The sequence below is a fragment of the Callorhinchus milii genome, unplaced genomic scaffold (genome assembly GCF_018977255.1).
Source record: "Callorhinchus milii isolate IMCB2004 unplaced genomic scaffold, IMCB_Cmil_1.0 Scaffold8, whole genome shotgun sequence".
Classification (NCBI taxonomy): domain Eukaryota; kingdom Metazoa; phylum Chordata; class Chondrichthyes; order Chimaeriformes; family Callorhinchidae; genus Callorhinchus; species Callorhinchus milii.
In genome coordinates this window covers 20,079,095-20,097,072 of record NW_024704749.1, presented here as the reverse complement: position 1 = coordinate 20,097,072, position 17,978 = coordinate 20,079,095, and the positions used below count along the sequence as shown (strand labels likewise).

General features: G+C 45.1%; 1 protein-coding gene across 2 annotated transcripts in view; it reads right to left on the bottom strand.

The window, feature by feature from the left end:
* The window catches only part of LOC103184679 (endoglin), a 37,740-nt gene that overhangs the window by 7,166 nt on the left and 12,596 nt on the right, over positions 1-17,978 (bottom strand). For both annotated transcript variants that reach the window (XM_007902836.2, XM_007902837.2), the window contains exons 3-14: positions 15,538-15,716; positions 12,816-12,932; positions 8,113-8,290; positions 7,144-7,312; positions 6,421-6,568; positions 5,097-5,253; positions 3,783-3,901; positions 3,391-3,531; positions 2,658-2,699; positions 1,581-1,730; positions 927-1,196; positions 301-373 (exon numbers count right to left, since the gene is read on the bottom strand). In XM_007902836.2, the coding sequence (XP_007901027.2) occupies positions 301-373; positions 927-1,196; positions 1,581-1,730; positions 2,658-2,699; positions 3,391-3,531; positions 3,783-3,901; positions 5,097-5,253; positions 6,421-6,568; positions 7,144-7,312; positions 8,113-8,290; positions 12,816-12,932; positions 15,538-15,716 (1,743 nt within the window). The remainder of the gene's footprint in view (positions 1-300; positions 374-926; positions 1,197-1,580; positions 1,731-2,657; positions 2,700-3,390; positions 3,532-3,782; positions 3,902-5,096; positions 5,254-6,420; positions 6,569-7,143; positions 7,313-8,112; positions 8,291-12,815; positions 12,933-15,537; positions 15,717-17,978) is intronic.

The following is a 17,978-nucleotide window of genomic DNA, read 5'->3' as shown; positions in this document are numbered from 1 at the left end:
GATTATTATTATTATTATTAAATTATAATTACAGGACAAAGTGGAAATGAGGTGTGCTGGAAGATTGAGATCAAATGGGTTAAACAGCCTCTTTCATTCAAACCAATCTTGTGATCTAATGTCAACTCTGCACCAGCACCAACACTCACTGTGTTAAACTCGCACAGGAATAATGGCCGCTCAGGCCAGCACTTGGACGAGGTGCTGCAGGGTGATGTGCAACTGTGAAAGTGTCGCCAGGAAAAGGAATAAGGAGCTTCAGCAGGGAAGAAAACTGGATGAAGAAATTGTTGTACTTACTAGATCTGCTGGAATGATTCTTGTCAATTTTCAGTGTTAGGGAAGTTGTTTTTTTTTGGTCCATGCAGTTATCCTAGGAGTAAGAATTCAATGCAAGATCACATCACCTTCTGGTCAGCTCATGTATACTAATCTCCAAAATCACAACGGACACTAAACTAGACAGCGCGTCGAGGCTGGAGAATGCAGAGAAGCTTATTGATGCCTGTCTGTGTGAAGCTGCTCAATAGCAGATTATGGGTCCAGGACTCAAGAGGTCTTATCTCAGCAATGTCTTTATTATAGGGAGAAACGGGGTTGAGGTCAGGTAGGACCTCGCTCTCGTGCCCTTCCTCAGCCCTCAGCCTGAGGCAATTGGCAGATGCCGGAGAGGAGAAGGGAGGGGAGGGAAAAGCACCTTTAGCACCTGGGCTGCACGAAACAGCGGAGGGTGCCCGAAGGCTCAGTTCAAGTAGAGGGCTTTGAGACGTGCCCTTGAAGGAGGTGAGGGAGGGAGGGAGTGAGGCAAAGCGAATGTGGGATAGGGTAGGGGCAGAGAGGCTGAAGGCCCGGGAACCTGCCTGATTCTCAACAATGTTCAGCGTGAAAACTTCAGAGAAATTGAAACCAAACATCGCTGAACTCACCATATTGAAACACAGATTCAAAACACATTGCATGTCCATCTCCTCCACACTGGGGCCCCACAAATGGCGGAACATAAAGCGGAACCGTTTGTGGAGAATCACTGAATTGTTGCAGTGGCTGGTGTGCTCTCCGAGATCAGTAGAAGTCACTGACACGTTGGCAAAGCTGTGGCCCTTGCTTACTGAATGGATGGGAATTCTCGGGCTGAGATGACATTCCTTCAGTCTGATATGCTTAAAAATCCCAGCTCCGAAAGACAATAATGTGATCTGTGAAAAAAAATAGGACAATCTTAATCAAAGCAATAAATTGCACGATTTGGTTGGTTCTCTGGAAGAAATATAATAATCATCATCCTTCTAATGTGATACAGCGAGCTTCGCATCTGACTGTGCATTTTGTTGGTGAGCACGGCAGCCCCATTTTCACGTAGCAATGTCCCACAATCAGCCAGGACCCATTTTATTTGAGGGAGTGTTGGCCAGGACACCGGGAGACACTCCTTTGTCTTTTGAAAAAAATTGTACCAAATTATACCAATCGATACCTTTGCACTCACTCGCAAAACACAACGTCAACTCAGTTCACAGCCCTATCGAAATTGTGAAATCGGATTACAAATATTTTAGACGCAGAAATGAATTGTTTTGTACCTCTGTGAAGGCAGAGCTGTTGTTGAAGAGGGTTAAGGATAGGACTTCAAAGTCCAAAGATTTAAAGATTCTCATCTGAATGCCATCGGGTTCCGAGGAACTTTTCAGCCGGAGGATGTCGCACGGTTTGCGGATACGAGGGCAGGACACCTGGAGCGGGAGCAGAAATCAATCAATCAATCAATCAGTCAGTCAGTCAGTCAGTCACAAGAAACAAGAACTTTGTTGAAATTAAATCTCAAATTTAATGACAATAATAATCATTATTCTGTGTGGTAACTCATTCTAGTGATTACTGGACCTGATTCTAGGTTTAAATCGTAGCGGGTCAAAATTAATAAAATAAATACTATGGTAGACTCCTGATTACTTGACCCTGACTTAACTTCGTACTATCACTTAAGTCACCATGCTGCCAATATCCCAGCCGCATTTGTACCTATGTCTAACTTGTCACTGAGCGCTTTTCCCTTGGAGCAACAAGTTATCAGAATTTTATTGTGCAATAATAATAATAGTATGTTATTATTTTAGAATTATTTTTTATAATTATTTTATTATTATTTTATAATATTAAAATGTCTAAAGAGTGGTCGTACTGGGGTCGCTGTGGGTGGGATGGGGTGGGGTGGGGTTGGGTGGCAGGATTAAAGAATCTCTTTGGAGATACGCCTCACGTAGAATGAGGGGATGGGGATGAGACGGAGAGATTCACGGAGGTTAGGGGCTAGTGTAGGTTAGCGTAGGCTAACCCTTGTTAGATCTGAGTGGATACGTGTGCCAGTGGTGCACAGTGTACGTCTGAAATCCCCCAGCCATCATTTATACCGAATGCAGCACAAATAATACTTTGCTACCATGTGCTTCTGTTCTCGATTCACTCTTGAATCACTCTCAAAAACTATTGATCCTGCGCCGGTCGTGAACATCACTATCCTTACACTTGATACAGCGCCTTTCACATCCGGGCGGACGCCTCAAAGCGCTTCACAGGATTCACTGTAATATGGAGTGACGGTGGGTTTTGTACACATATATATACAACTGCTGTGAAAAGTGCCCGAACCGGTTACTTACGTCATAATATCTTTCAGTTTTGTTGCTGAACTTCACCTTCAGCTGTGGAGAAAGCACAGTGTGTTAGAGTTGACCTGAGTGTAGACGGATCAGACCGAGTCGGTTTGTTACAGTGCTTGGGGTCCGCAGTAACGAGGACCAATTGTCGGCCATCTTGTGCGTGGAAAGCATGTGCAGCAAACAGGAAGTGATGTCGATGGCGACCCACTGATCTAAAGTCGGCCATTTTAACACAAAAGTCAGCCGGACGCAGGAAGTGACCAAGCGAGCAAGGCGGGCGGGACTGCAGACGTGCCGTGAATGGGGGGGTCCACACCGTAACCCCCACTGTAACTGAATTTACATTCCAGTGGAGCCGTGTTTTATACCCTTAATACTTTTGTTCACGTGTTTTTTTTCTTAGTTCTCTATTGTACTGAAGTTTTTTTCTGTGGTTGAAAGAGTTTTAATAATAACAATAATCCTTTGCACACAGCAGTGTCCCACAAACAGTGGTGGATTGAGTGACCAAATCATTATTTTTTTTTTTGGAAGGGATGATTATCGCCGGAAAAGTGATCCGCCGATCGACTAACAACCGGGTTCCTAGTTATTGCTCGGTAAACAGAGGGGTGTGGAGTAAGAAAACCTGCCCAACTTTTCACCCTGCCGGGAATCAAACCCAGGTCCTCTTGCTTGCGAGGTGGGTGCTCTAACCACTGAGCTACAGGACTTATCTGTAACGTGCGAGTACCTTGTTCACATATTGATGGCCATCCTGACTTTCAGCAGTTTTACAGTTGGTGAAAGACGAGAGCTTCAGGTAGAAGTGAGTCCCATTGTTTCTTGCTATGCAGTTTTCGTCCAATAACGTGATTTCCTGAATCACAGAATCCTTTAAAAGAAAAACCAGAGAGAGCGAGGATAGATGTAATCAGGAAAATAACCAAGTCAATAGCTAAGAAACAACAGAGACGGCATCAATCTGCACTACATCTCACACATCCACACTCACCGCCGAGGTTCACACACGGACAATAGCCACCATTATTATTATTATTTTTAACATTAATAATAATCTAGCTGAAATGAAAGGAGAAACCACAAATGGCGCCCTCCTTTGAGAGGTGGGCGTTGGATAGTTACTTTGCCGGTTGATGTTCGGTAGTAAATCTCCATCCCTGTTTCTCCGCAGTGAATGATCTTGGAAATATCGAGCGGCGACTCTGTTTGTACGTGAAAGGGTATGGGATGCTGCGTGCTGCCTACAGGGGAAAGATAAAGAACTCAATGTTAGCCTCACTTCGGCACAGCTGCTGAACGTCCTCTTTACAATGGGAGCTCAAACATGTGCAGGTCGGGAAGAGGAATCATCTCTTTCTCTCTCTCTCGCTCACCATCACTGAAAGGGGATCACCTTACGTTACAGCTTGTGAAGCTCTTTGAGGCGTCTCAAAGACCTGATAAGGCGCTACATCAAACGCAAGGAATATTGTTATTTCACATCAATATTTCTTTATTAATTTAGTCAAGCCCAACCCTCCTTTTATAAAGGATGTCAAGACCACGTAGAAGAGATTGCTGACTCTTTATTGAGCCTGCAACTTGCTAACTTATTAATGAAATGAATCTGAAAGAATTCAATAACAATAAATAATAATCCTTTCATTTGATATAGCGCTTTTCACGTCTTCTAGAAGTCTCAAAGCGCTTCACAGGGTATACTGTAAAGTGAATTGACTGTATATTTTGTGGGCGAAATGCGGCAGCCAATTGCGCACAGCAGCGTCCCCACAAACAGTCGTGGATTGAGTGACCAAATTATTATTGGGTTTTTTTTCTTGAGGGATTATTATCAGGCGTGTGGAGTAAGGAAACTTGCCCAAGGTTTCGCTCTGCTGGGAATCAAACCCAGGTCTCTCGCTTGCAAGGCGAGAAGTGGAGCCAAGTAACGCCCACAGCTCAAAACAGATGTGGTACTCTGGTTACCTTTACCATTAAATCCCAATTTAAAATGTATCTCGTCAACCGTGCCGATAGTCACCTCCCCCTTCTCCCTTGCTCAGTGTCCAACCCCACCACTGTACAGCACTCCGAGGTGCTATGCTGTGTGAGAGGCACTGGGTGAATGCAAGTTGCTGTTGTCGCTGCTGTTTTCAACCTATCCGCTCCCTCCGCTCAGTGGGCTTCAGCCTGCTCCCTGTCCCCACCCTTATGAACTCCATCCCACAGTCCCTTCACCTGGTTCCCTCCCTTGCCTCCTTCAAAACACGTCTCAATACCCTCCTCTTTGACCGCGGTTTCGGCTACCCTCCTACCCTTACCCTTCCTGCCTTCCACCACTCCCGACCCCGACCCCGACCACCTGCTCGGGTCCAAATCCCTGACTGTCCAGCGCCTTGGGACATCCTCCCGATGCGAAAGGCCCCGTGTAAATGTAATTTGCAGTTGTTCTCTTACCATCTCTCCGGATTTGAAGGTGAACCTGGTCAGCCAGTGGAATCTCGGTATAGGACGTCAAAGGGAGAAGGTTCATGTCGGGCCATTCCTCACTGTAGTTAAATGTATGTGTTTTAAACATGTCGTTCAGAAACATAAATCTGGATTCATGAGGCAGCTGGGAAAGAAACACAATATTACTCAACTCACTTCCTCCATTTAATGCCGTAACGATTTTGTGAATGGAATATTTGCATCAAGTATCGTAGCCAAGGCCTGGCCTGAATGAAGGCTAATACAATATTATTTCTGTTTGATACAAGCGCCTATAATGCTTCACAGCTGATTGCTGCAAACAATAATGACCGTCTTTTGCAGGTGAACACGGCAACTGATTTTGCACACAGCAATATCCCACAAACAGCTGTAAAGCGAACAAATTTATCTGGGGGATTGTCAGGCAGCTCACCGGGAGAGAGAAACTCTTTTGACTAGTATCTTTGCAGGGTAATTGCAGTGTTATTTGAGGTCTGACCAGTTGATCTCGGCTCTTTCTCCAAGAAATGGAGCTTCCATTCTTGGCAGCAAAATGGTCGTTTATCGCCATTATCATCAGCGCTCTGAGACGCTGTCCTGTGGCAATGGCATTATACAGGGCAAGTCCAACATCCTTACTCGTAGGTCTATGTGAGATGCTCAAACTGCGGGCTGCGTAGATCTTTACACATATCAACTCGGTGACAAAAATGTTCACAAAACATGAGGTAAGACGTCTCGTGTAATAGCTGCGCGTGCTCAACCACATCTCAACAGTTCTGGCCCAGATCGACTTCAAGATCCTCACACTTTGTGTTCAAATCTCTTCACTCCCTGGAACTTCCCTAACTCGTCCTGGAACCTCCTCACTCCCCAATCCACCACCCGGTGCCTCCGCTCGACTGGCACCGGCCTCCTGCTCGTCCCTCGCACCCTCCGCCCCATCATCGGAGGTCGCGCTTTCAGCCACTACGCCCCAAAATTCTGGAACTCTCTCCCTCAATCCCTCTCTCCACTCTTTCAAGTCCCGCCTGAAAACCTTCCTGTTCAACCATGCTGATGGTCACCTTCCCTCCCGCCCCATCTCGGAGTCAGACTCCGCCACTGGTAAGCGCTCTGAGACTCTACCCTGGGTGGAGAGCGCTATATAAGCACAATACGTTGTTGTCTTAAAAATAGAGAATAATTAATTAATAATTAAAAGCTCTATGAGTAAAGCCTGCTGATTCACCCTGTATAAAGGCAAGCTGTTGCTACTATTCTCCCAAGGGATCACTGACTTCTGAACAAATGATTTGAATAACTTTACCTTAATGTTTATCGGTGGATGAGCTTCCCCGTCGATGTGTACAGTCACAGGCTGTTTGATCTCTATGCTGAGAAACAACTTGGGTATCTTATAGTTTCCCCAGTCCTTAAATCCAATGTAGATGTTGACTGTTCTATTCACGGAATCACTGCATCACAAACAATGGGAAAATCTCAGTGTCAAACTGCACGATTTACAGTCACAATATTTAATAATAATAACACTTGCATTTGATATAGTGACTTATCACAGAGTTGAAGACGTCTCAAAGGACCTGTTAGGATTGCTCTTTAAAAGAACCAGCACAGACACAATGACCGCCTTCTGTGGTTCCAGGTGTACGTATTAATAGCTTTCAGTTCATTAATATTACATAAAAACAGATTTTAAAAACATGTTACAGCTGTGTTATTATAGTTATAAGAGGCTGGCACACTGTTGGTTCACCAGCTACACACCCAACATCCTGGAAGGTTCCCTTTACACTCCAATCTCATCAACCCCCGCATTGTAACAAGCATTTAACTGTTTAAGGGAAATCCTTATATTATATAACATTTTAATTGTGTAAGGGAATCCCTACCAAAGGCAGACATCATCAAACCTGCTCGTGTCCCACTGAAGTAACACTGGAAATCTTCTCTCTTAACTTCTTTTCTGTAGTCTTTTTTACACACACACAAAGCAAATGAGCAGCAACTGCAAAGTCTGGCAAACCTTTACCTGAAGTAAGGCGAGGGCTTGAAACTGATGACGTGGGTTTGGATTTGTCTGTCCGCGTGCTCATCAGACTCTGTGCAACCGATCAGCTGTGGTTCATTGAAGCTGTAGTGTAAATACCAGGTGCTAGTGACAAGAGGCTCTTGTCCAGATGTCGTGGGAAGCTTCATATCTGATCAAATAAAACGACAAATTAAATAAATGAAGGCATTTACGTTTCACTCCTGGCCCCAATCAATCAATCGATCCATCCATCAATTAATGCTCAGAATCAATTTTTATTTTAGAACTATAGACAAAATACCGAGGATCCTGGAAATCCTGGGGGCTGTTTGGGTTTTTTTTTGGGAAAGGCTAAAAGCGCGGACATAGAGGCTGGTCCCGTCTGCCTGTTCGGGTATTTGTTAAAGATCCCTCGGTCCTGTTCGAAAAGAGAAGGGAGTTTCTCTCTCTCTCTCTCTCTCTCTCTCTCTCCCCGTGTCTCGGCCAACAATCCCCCAAAATAAAATCATTCACTCACTTCACGGTTGTTCGCGGGACACTGCTGTGCACAATTGGCAGCTGCGCTTTGCACACATAACACACAGTCACTACCCTCTACAGTATATTCTGTGAATCACTTTGAGACATCTCGACAACGTGATAAGGTGCTATATCAAAGCAAGAATTATTATTATTAGGTCTTGATTCGAACCTTGAATGAGGTGAGGGGGGGGGTGGTGGTGGGGTCTGGGATGGAGTTCTGGAGAACGGGGTAGAATCTGAAAGGCACTATGTTCCCTTTGTGCCATTTTATTGCCATTTGCCCCATTATATGGAATGAGAGTAAAGGTCTATTCACTTTATCTTGGTGGGATCCCTCTTTCACATCTGCTAAAATCTCTTTGTTTGGCTTCAACCTTTCAAACTGTTTAAATAGAATTTTTGCAGATATTCTGAGAGAAATGAATAAGAGAAGTGCACACCACTCACCTTCTCTCGTTCTGAACGTGACATCCATCGGCTTCACAAGCTCTGTGACAGAGGCGATTGAAGGAAAATTTTTTCTGGCTGTCTCCAAGAGATCTTTACTGGTCGAAAAGGGGGGAAATGTGAATAGAGTCACCTCATTCTCTATTGTCCCACAACACAGCTTGCTGTTTGAAGATAACTGTGAAACAGAGAGGTGAAGCAATTAGAAAAGCAACTCCATTCTGCAAACCAAAAATAATAGTTTTAATTAGGAAGAGAGGCCGAGGCCAGGATGCTGGACTCATTCAATAATCAGCTTGTTGCTGTAACAGAAATTTGGAAATTCTGCAAGAATCAAATCAAATAAGCCAAACAGTCTTCTGCACCTGAAACCTCTTACCCATGGTGTCAGCCTGGCTCGACTGGTAGCCCTTTCACCTCGGAGTCAGAAGGTTGGTAGGGTCAAGCCCCACTCAAACAGTTATTTGAATTGATTTTGCCTTTTAAGCCTTCTGGAACAGTGCATTCTACATTCGTACAAGTGTCTGCGTGAAGAGGTTTCTGATCTCACGTCTAACCAGTTTTGGTCTAATTGTAAGGTAAGAAATATCCTTTGTTGGTATCTCTGTGGCCCAAGGGTAGAGCTGTCCACTATCCAGTCTTTCTTGATCTGATTACTCCACACCTCCTCAACTCTAACCCTCCTTCCTCAGCCTCTCACCAATGCTAAACACTTCCTTGCCACTCCTGTATTAATCCAGTGAATTATTGTTGCAGATCCTCCAATCCTAGTGTACCCTAAGATTGGATCCCAAAACTGAACACAATAAGTAGACTCCGGTCCCTTTCCCTATCTAAATCAGATCTGACTGAAATAACTGAGATCTTCTTAAAGGTGAATGAAAATACCACAGAAGTTAATTCCTAACATAAGGAACCTATCAAACAGAGTAATTGTTTATTTCCCAAGAACGAACAACAAATTGCACTTATACAGTGCCATTCATGGATATTAATATCTTGGGAGCAATTTAAATGGGTTGGATGCTGAGCAAGAGAGGGTGGGTGGGGGGGGGGTGGTGACTAGAGGCATGATCGGAGAGGTAGGATTTAATAATAATAATAATCCTTGCATTTGATATAGCGCCTTATCACATTGTTCAGTGTTCCTGATAATAATAAATAATAATAAGCCTTGTATTTGATATAGTGGCTTATCGCGTCTTCGAGACGTCTCAAAGCGCTTCACAGAATATACTGCAAAGTGAACTGATCGTGTGTTTTGTGGGTGAAATTTTGTGGACGGTTTGGAGTGGAACAAAGATAGATAAAGAGGGGGCGAGACAGAGGGGCAGAACAAGGAAACTCCGGAAGCTCGGGGGAAGGATCTGAAGGCTCGGCCACTGACGGTGACATTAGAGAGAGTGAGGGACACACAGTAAGCCTGGAGTAGCCGAGCAGACAAGGTGAGAGTAGAGCAGGTACCCCAGCCGTGCTCTCGTGTAGACCATTCATACATGAGTGAGAGAGAGAGTGAGAGAGAGAGAGAGAGAGAGAGAGAGAGCTGCCAAGCAGTGACTAGCAGACTTTTTATTCTGGGATACAATTAGAAAAAGAATGTTTATTTTCACAACAACCCCCTTCAAGTCTCAGCTGAATACACTGGTGCCAAACGTCTTCCTGAACTTCGAGAGGGACAGGAAACGAGACCTTTTTAACTTCTGTGCGTCAGCGGCCAAGAGTCTAACCTCTGAAAGGCCCTTTGATGGCCCTGAGCCAATGAGCAGAGATTGAAGAGGTTTATTAAGGTGATGGCCGCTGAGGTCGGTGGAACTGCCACAGTCACGGACACTCAGCTCCATCTCAGTGCACGCACAGCCCTCACCACGCTTTGTGTAATGAGCGCTGTCTCTGTTTCATCCGCTACGCTTTCCTTCCCCACCACCCCCTTTAAACATTCCAATTCATTTGGTTTCTCGTGCTCTCGGGAACCGAATCAATCAAAATCAATTGGAATTTCAATCGGGAATAAAGCTTTGACCATCACTAATTTTATAAAGGAGCCACATGTTTCTAAAACCAGTCGTCTTTTGGTAGCCCTCAATTACTGCTGATTACTGCGTTCATCTAAAACACATACACTTGACTTGCGAAGCGCTTTCAGACGTCCTCCTGATGTGAAAGGCGCTCAATCAAATGCAAGGATTATTTTTTTTTACGTTCCAACGATTCTATTTCAACGACAATTGTTTTATTTCAAAGATAATTGTTTTATTTCAATGATAATTGCCTTATTTCAACGATAATTGTTTTATTTCAATGATAATTGTTTTAATCAGGGCAGGGCTACTGTTTGTTCTGATCTCAGTCTGACTGCAGACTGACGAGTACCATATATAAAGCTGTTTGTTGGTTGGAGCACCCACTGCCTTGTCCCCCTATCACTCCGACTTCTTCCTGTCCGGGAATCCGCGTTGAAAAACAGCACTGGTTATAAACAATGTGATTCCACAGACAAAACAGGGGGAAAATGTGATGATCCACTGCAGCAAATGTGTTTCGGAAAAACACAGACCCACAACTCAACGAGAGATTGGTCTGATTAAAGGGCTGCCAAATGTATTAGAGGAAGTGTCTAGTGCCTAGGAAGTAACAGTGAGAAATATAACCAGTGATGCTGGGAATCGAATACAAACATTTCCACTTTAATAATAATAATAATCCTCGCATTTGATGCAGCGCCTGATCACGTCTTCGAGACATCTCAAAACGCTTCACAGAATATACTGTAAAGCAAATTGACTGTATATTTGTGGGCGAAACGCGGCAGCCAAATTTGCGCGGCAGTGTCCCACGAACAGTCCTGGATTGAAGTGACCAATTTATTATTGGTTTGAAAGACTTTCCTAACCTCGCTGGGTCTGGCTGCTGTGCTTCGGGTCACCTCCTCTGCCCCTGCACCCTCCACCCCCCCCAACCCCCACCCCACCAACCCAGGCTCAGCATCAGGCTCTGCCACTGTTAACCGTTCTGAAACCCTGCCCCACCCAAAGGCCGCTATAAAATGCAAGTTGTTGTTGAAGGCAGTGAAATTGGAAGGTCTTGAGACCGACCTTGAAAAGGAAGTGAAGGAAGGGGCAAATGGCCTGTCACATCAGGACGTCTCAAAGCGCTTCACGGGATTTAAAGTGTAGTAACTGTGCGTTTTGTGGGCAAATGCCTTCTTCCCAATGTGAAAAACTCGATACAACTGCAAACTCTGCACTCTTTACTCTTTAACAGTGGTTGTTGCTTGGAACGGAAATGTTTTTTTTTTAAAAAAAGCCACTTGAACCTTATTTCTTGGTGTAGCGTTTTCATTTGCTTTTCAGAAAAAAAAATCCGATGGTTTCATTTTCTTTAGCTGGGAAAGGAATGTCCATCGAACCCAGGAATTCAGGATTCCAGGCGGAATCCTTGTCTCCTCTTTAATCTCGGAAATCTCGGAAGGCAAATTGCTGTTTAAACTTTTTGTTGGCAAGGAAAAGCATCTCTCACGAGGGACTCGTCAGTGTATCTAGTGTGAATAACACTGCAGCCAATGGAAAGGCCGTGGGGCTGTTTATTGTCACATTATCAATGGTCATTGCTTTGGGTTTATTCTGTCACAAATTCACAACTGTTGTTCAGTTCATGCTTATAGGCACTTACCATTGACTTTAATATGAAATAAAATGAAAGGGTTCGCTTCACAACAATCACAAAAGAGGTTTGAACGGATGAAGTAAGAGACTTTGGCCCATTAGTTCTCATCCTTACCCTCCCTACCGTTTTACAATCACAGCATCAAGCTGTCTCTTACAGCCCTGACACTCTTCCTGGTGACCTGCTCCTGCTGTCAATTAGGGATTCTTCCCACCCAGTTACTGTAACAAGGCCGCTATGGCCAAGGTTTCCACGTGTGTCAGATTCCCGGCTGATCACAGTGACGGGTTTCCACGCAGCGGGAAGACAATTTAGATGGCAGTAATTCAGTCTGTTTTCTTTGGTCACCAGATGTCTGACACACGTGGAAACCTGTTGCTGTGATCAGCCGGGAGTCTGACACACGTGGAGACCCGTCACTGTGATCAGCCAGGAGTCTGACACACGTGGAAACCCATCACTGTGATCAGCCGGGAGTCTGACACACGTGGAAACCCATCACTGTGATCAGCCGGGAGTCTGACACACGTGGAAACCCGTCACTGTGATCAGCCGGGACTCTGACACACGTGGAAACCCATGCTTACGCCTATCCAAATCAGACTGGCGATTGCACATATGTCTGGCACCTACACATGGAAATTTCTCTGTGTCTGGAATGGAATGCGCACTCTCTCCCTGGAGGGACACATCCTGTTAACCTAATTCCAGAGAGTATTAGGCGCAGGTTGGCAAGAGCCAAGGCTTGGGGACCCCAGAGTGTGCGTTGGGGTAATAGCTGGAATCTCACGTCAAAAATGCATAGCTTGCATTGGGAGCACTCCCTGGCAAGTTTTCCTGCTAGGATCATGCTATGTCAGGGCTCTAGCCCGCAGGATTAACAGGAGCTGTGTGGAAATAAACCCTGCTCGGAATCACAAAATAAATTTCCCGTAATGTTTGTGGCGTTCTATCCCATCAATTGTACTTTGCTATGGATTTTAAACAATGTTCATTACAGTAATCAACCGTATCTAAGTGCAAATAAGACTAATACTTACATTGACTATAATTGGAAATCTTTGTGCATGAGTGATGTTCCAAATCAATGCAATCTTGCTGTTGAGCACGAAGATCATTGTCTGAGTGTCATTGACATGAGTCAAATCCAACCTAACCTGCAATTAGAGCGAAGAAGAGCATCACCAAACCGTACATTGGGGAAAAGCATTACAACAGCCCCCAGCAATAAGCAGATATAGGGATAGGGATAGAATCAGGAGCAGGAGGAGGCCATTCAGTCCATCAAGCCTGTTCCAGCAGTTTATTGGATCTTAGAAGATCTTTTATTCTCAATTCATCACCCTTTTGCCATACCCTCAATCCCTCCACTGCCTCAGAGTATCTGTCTGTCTCTCCGTTAAACATCTCTATTAATTCAGCTTCTAACGCTCTCTGGGGAAGAGCATTGCACACCTTCACAACCCTCTGTGTGAGGAAATGCTTCTGGACCTCAGTTTGGACCGTGGTATCTCTACGACAAATACCCAATAGAATAAGGAAAACAGAGAAACAAATCCCTGTGGCTCAGCGGTGATGACTAACTTGATGAGGCGGTCAGTGGCACAAGGCTGAGCGGGAGAGCATTGTTACAGGCAGTTGCTCCACTGAGTGAAACTTCCCTCAACGTCCAGGTGGCCACAACCCTGACCGCTCACAGGAAGAGGGAAGAAGAATGGAAAAGTCCAACTTAAGTCACTGAAATCAGCACCTCGTTGATGACTGTACAGATAGAACCCAATTTAGTTATTTACTTAGGTGTAAAAATAACATTTGGAATCAGTTGTTGTATTGAAAGCCACTGCGGGAAAAGATGGTCGGATTTGGTACGTTATTAACTTGCAAAGTCCCATTGGTTATACACAGGAGGTGCGGGAAGCTTGCCGAGCAGTGATCGCAACGGCGAGCTATGTGGTTTAGACTGGTTGAGACTCCAGCAGTTATCCCAACAAACCACCAACACATCTGGAGAGAGTTTTAAAAATAGAAAGCCTCTTTCTCGCTGTGCACCACATTTAATGTCCTTTCCAGACATTTCCTGCAGAGAATTCTTTTTATAATCTTGTGAGCTGGAAGGCTTTTACCCCAATAAACCTGGAGAGAGTTTATTTTTTGAACTAACTGATGTCCACGCTAATGTGTCCGTCATCTGGAGGCTGTCTCCTGCAACGGTCCATATAGAAGTCATTAACGTCCACGCAGTCTTTGCTAACAAAACAATTGGAAATATTGGGCCCCCAGTTCTATTTTTGCTTGTGTTTCTGGCAGATACAATTGTTTTCTGTTTGATCAGAGGTTTTTTTTTTCTGCTTTCATGCTCTGTGCTTATGTAAGTTGATTTCCCTCTATTCTTCAATCGCAGTTTAATAGTTTAATAGAGCTGTCGCCATGCTGTGCTCGGCAGCTAGCCAGCTATGTCCCTGCCAGTCCTACGACATCAGCCATGCCCTGGACATGTAATTATTCGCCTGCTTGCTTGTGTACACAGTGCGATTGCAGCATTACAAAAAGTATGGCATTCAGGCACAAGTCCTGAGAGCAATGTATTCTCTATGGCGACTGGAACAACAAATATTGTGTATTAATCCTTACCTCTGATACAACGCCTTTCACGCTAGCACCACAAATCAAAACGCTCCACAGAATGTACGGTAAGGTGTGGTGAATGTATTTGGAGGCGAATGCGGCAGCCAAAAATTTGTGCAGAATAATATCCCGCAGACTGCTGTACAAATACGATATCAATTTGCCTTGCACCATCCGCAGGACGTCCCAAGGTATTTGCCGGTCCTGGCTGAGCACTTGGGCTGAGAGTGTGGGGTGAGGGCAAGTGGGGAGGGGACAGAAGGCGTGATCGGAGAGAACAGTTTGAGATAGACCTTGAATAAGGAGGAGTTCCGACTCTAACTCAGCCTCCTTCCTCACCTCTTTTCAGGATGGAGTTCCAGAGAGGGGGGAAAGATAGACTGAATGTTGGATGGGCTGGTGCCTGCTGAGCGGAGGGAGCGGGCGGGTTGGGAACATTTGAGGAGGTCACAGAGGTAGGGTTCCCCCGGGATCCCATTTGGTAATAGCAATTCCCAAAAATCCCAGGATTGAAACCCCGAGTTCCATGTTTTGCCTGAAATCCCGGGATTGCAACCCTTACAAGGAATGCTTTACATTGAGCTAAAGTTCTGCTGGAACAGCCCCTGTTTCCCCCCTTTATCGAAGACGTGATAAGGCGCTGTATCGAATGCAAGGATTATTATTAATATCATCCCTGAAATGGCCGTTAATGCATTTATTAAACTGTACGCGATACACGTCACTCTCCATCCTCAACAAGAAAAATGAGGAACAACCCAAGAAACATTTTGCATAAACAATAAAGAGAAATAATATTCATTGCATTTGATATAGCGTTTTATCACATCTTCGAGACGTCTCAAAGCGCTTCACAGGATACACGATGTAAAGGACGTAAAGTGAATTGACTGTATATTTTGTGGGCGAAACACGGCAGCCAATTACGCACATCAGTGTCCCACACACAGTTGTGGATTGAAGTGAGCAAATTATTATTATTTATTTGGATGGGATTATTACCCCTGGAAAGAGATCTGCGTTCGACTAACAACCGGGTTCCTACTTACTGCGAGGTAAATAGAGGCGTGTGCCGTGAGGAATCGTACCCAAAGCTTTGCCCTGAAAATTGAACACTGAATATTGCTGTGTGATTACCGTTGGCAAGATGTTGGTGTACTCCACATGGATGACGTGGACAGTCTCTTGAGCAGTACTGCTGCAGTTCACACAGTTCTGTAACGCATCCCCTCTCTGCACCACCTTCAGCTCAGACACGGTGATGGGATGGCTGGATGAAACATTCGTGAGTCGACATCTATTGCTCTGCGCGGCAGCTGTCAAAACACAAAGAGTCATATTCGCTTTAGTCGAGCAGTGTGCAGCGTTTACCCGGTGATAAATTACACTGATTGTCACCGCGGAGAAACCAACCACAACAATTTAGATTTATGTAAATCCATTCACGTTCAGGAGGATGTCCACAGCACGAACTACAGGGAGGGACGGGAGGGGGCTGAGGAGAGTGTGAGGGGTGGGAATAAGGTGACAGAAGGAACAGTTGGGCTTTAAAGGTGGGGAGTGAAAGGGTGAAGTGAAGGGACTCCAGGATGGAGTAAAGTAATACGTGGATAGTTGCCCAGAGAGTTTCCCAGCGTGCAAGGTGACAACTGGTCTAGGGTTTCGATGTAATGTCAAGCAAGCAGTGTGTGGGCTCCAGGAAATGCCAAGCTGAACCAGCAGGCGTTGGGATGCCTGTGACTTCAGTTGGCGTGCAAAAGGCTGTAAACAACTGAGAATGAGGTTTGTGGATGCTTGGAATTGCCTTCTGATTGCCGAGAAAAGCATTTTAATCTGGTGCCATTAACGGGCAATTGCTTCATAGGAGAGAGTGCTCGTCTCCTATTGTCGCGCTCTTCCCATTTTGTTTTACTCGTTCCTTCCTGTTTATGTCCCACGATGCCGAAATTGGTACAGCAAGCGGTGAGACACAGTGCCATTCCAGTGATGGTCGTATTGATGCTATCTGCAGCCAGAATGACTGACAGGAAGTTCCAGGAGCTGGGGCTGGGGCTGGGGGCTGGAGCCAGCCTACAGGAAATTGTCTCTTTTACAGTCGAATGGGTTTGCAACTGGCAACAGCGGCAACATCTTCCTCGGAAGAAGATCTCGGAACGGAGTGATTGCGTGGCTTATTTACAGGGCGCGATTCACAATATCAACTGAACTAGCCTCAAAATCGAGAGAACGTAATGGCCGATAATAATAACAGCACTTTACATCCACATCAGGCGGATGTCTCAAAGCGCTTCACAGGACATTACTGAAAGGGAAGCGACTGTGTATTTTGAGGGTGAACGAGGCAGCTAATTTGCACACAGCAACGTCCCACAAACAGCCATGAAGTGAATGACCAATTTGAATTATTGGGTATTTATTGGAGGATTGTTGGCCAGGACACTGGGAAAAACTCCCTCTCTTTTCGAATAGTGCCATGGGATCTTCAACATCCAACTGTGCAGGCAGGTGGGACCTCGGTTTAATGTCTCATCCGACATCGCAACACACCCCAAGCACTGCACTCGAGGGTCAGCAAAGACTCTGAGCTCAAAGTCCTGACGTGGAGCTTGATTAACACAACCTTCTGACTCAGAGATGAGAGTGCTATCAACTGAGGCAGACTGGCAAACTAAACCCTGAACAGTCTAGGCTGGATAAGCAGATAAGACGAGGTAGTCTAGCTTCACTTGATTTACCTTTGGAGAACTGTTCGCAAAAACATTCCTCAGCAGATTAAACAGATTGAGCATGAATCCTTCTAGATAAGCAGAGGATGAGTCTCTCCAGGGAGAGAGTGCCCGTTCCATACCAACGATCTATCGCTGGGATTTCCACGTGTAGGGGGATGCATGGAATTCTCAGTTGGGTTTGGATACTCTTAAGCAACGGTGATGGGTTTCAGACACTCGGCTGATCAAAGAAAAATGATGGAATAAAGGAACACAATGACAATGGGGTCTAACTTGCAATATATCTGAACAGATTTCTTCCTGACATTCTGGAGTGATTCTGCTTTGGAATACTTCCAAGTGTAGATCAGCACCAACAATTTGTGTTTCTGTAACGGCCCTCACACAGGATAGCTTCTCAGAACACTGAACAACCCCCCCCCCACCCCATCCTTTATTTTGCATCATTAACAGTTCTTTGTCCTCTGTCCTCTACCCTTTGTCTTTGTCTCCTTTGCCTTCCTGGGCCTTTTCTGTTAGCCCTTAAAAGCCTCTCCCTCCCAACATGCCCCAGTTCTGACCCGAAACGTTGACTCACTTTCCTTTCTCCATAGATGCCGCCTGACCTGCTGAGCATTCCCAGCCACTTCTGTTTTTGTTGCATTTTGTTTGTGGAGTCCTGTAGCTCAGTGGTGAGAGCACTCGCCTTGCAAGTGAGACACCTGGGTTCATTCCCAGGCAGAGGGCGAAACCTTGGGCAAGTTTCCTTACTCCACACAGAGCCTAATAATAATCCCTCCAAAACCAAAACAATAATAAATTGGTCATTTTCAATCCACGACTGTTTGTGGGACGCTGCTGCGCACAATT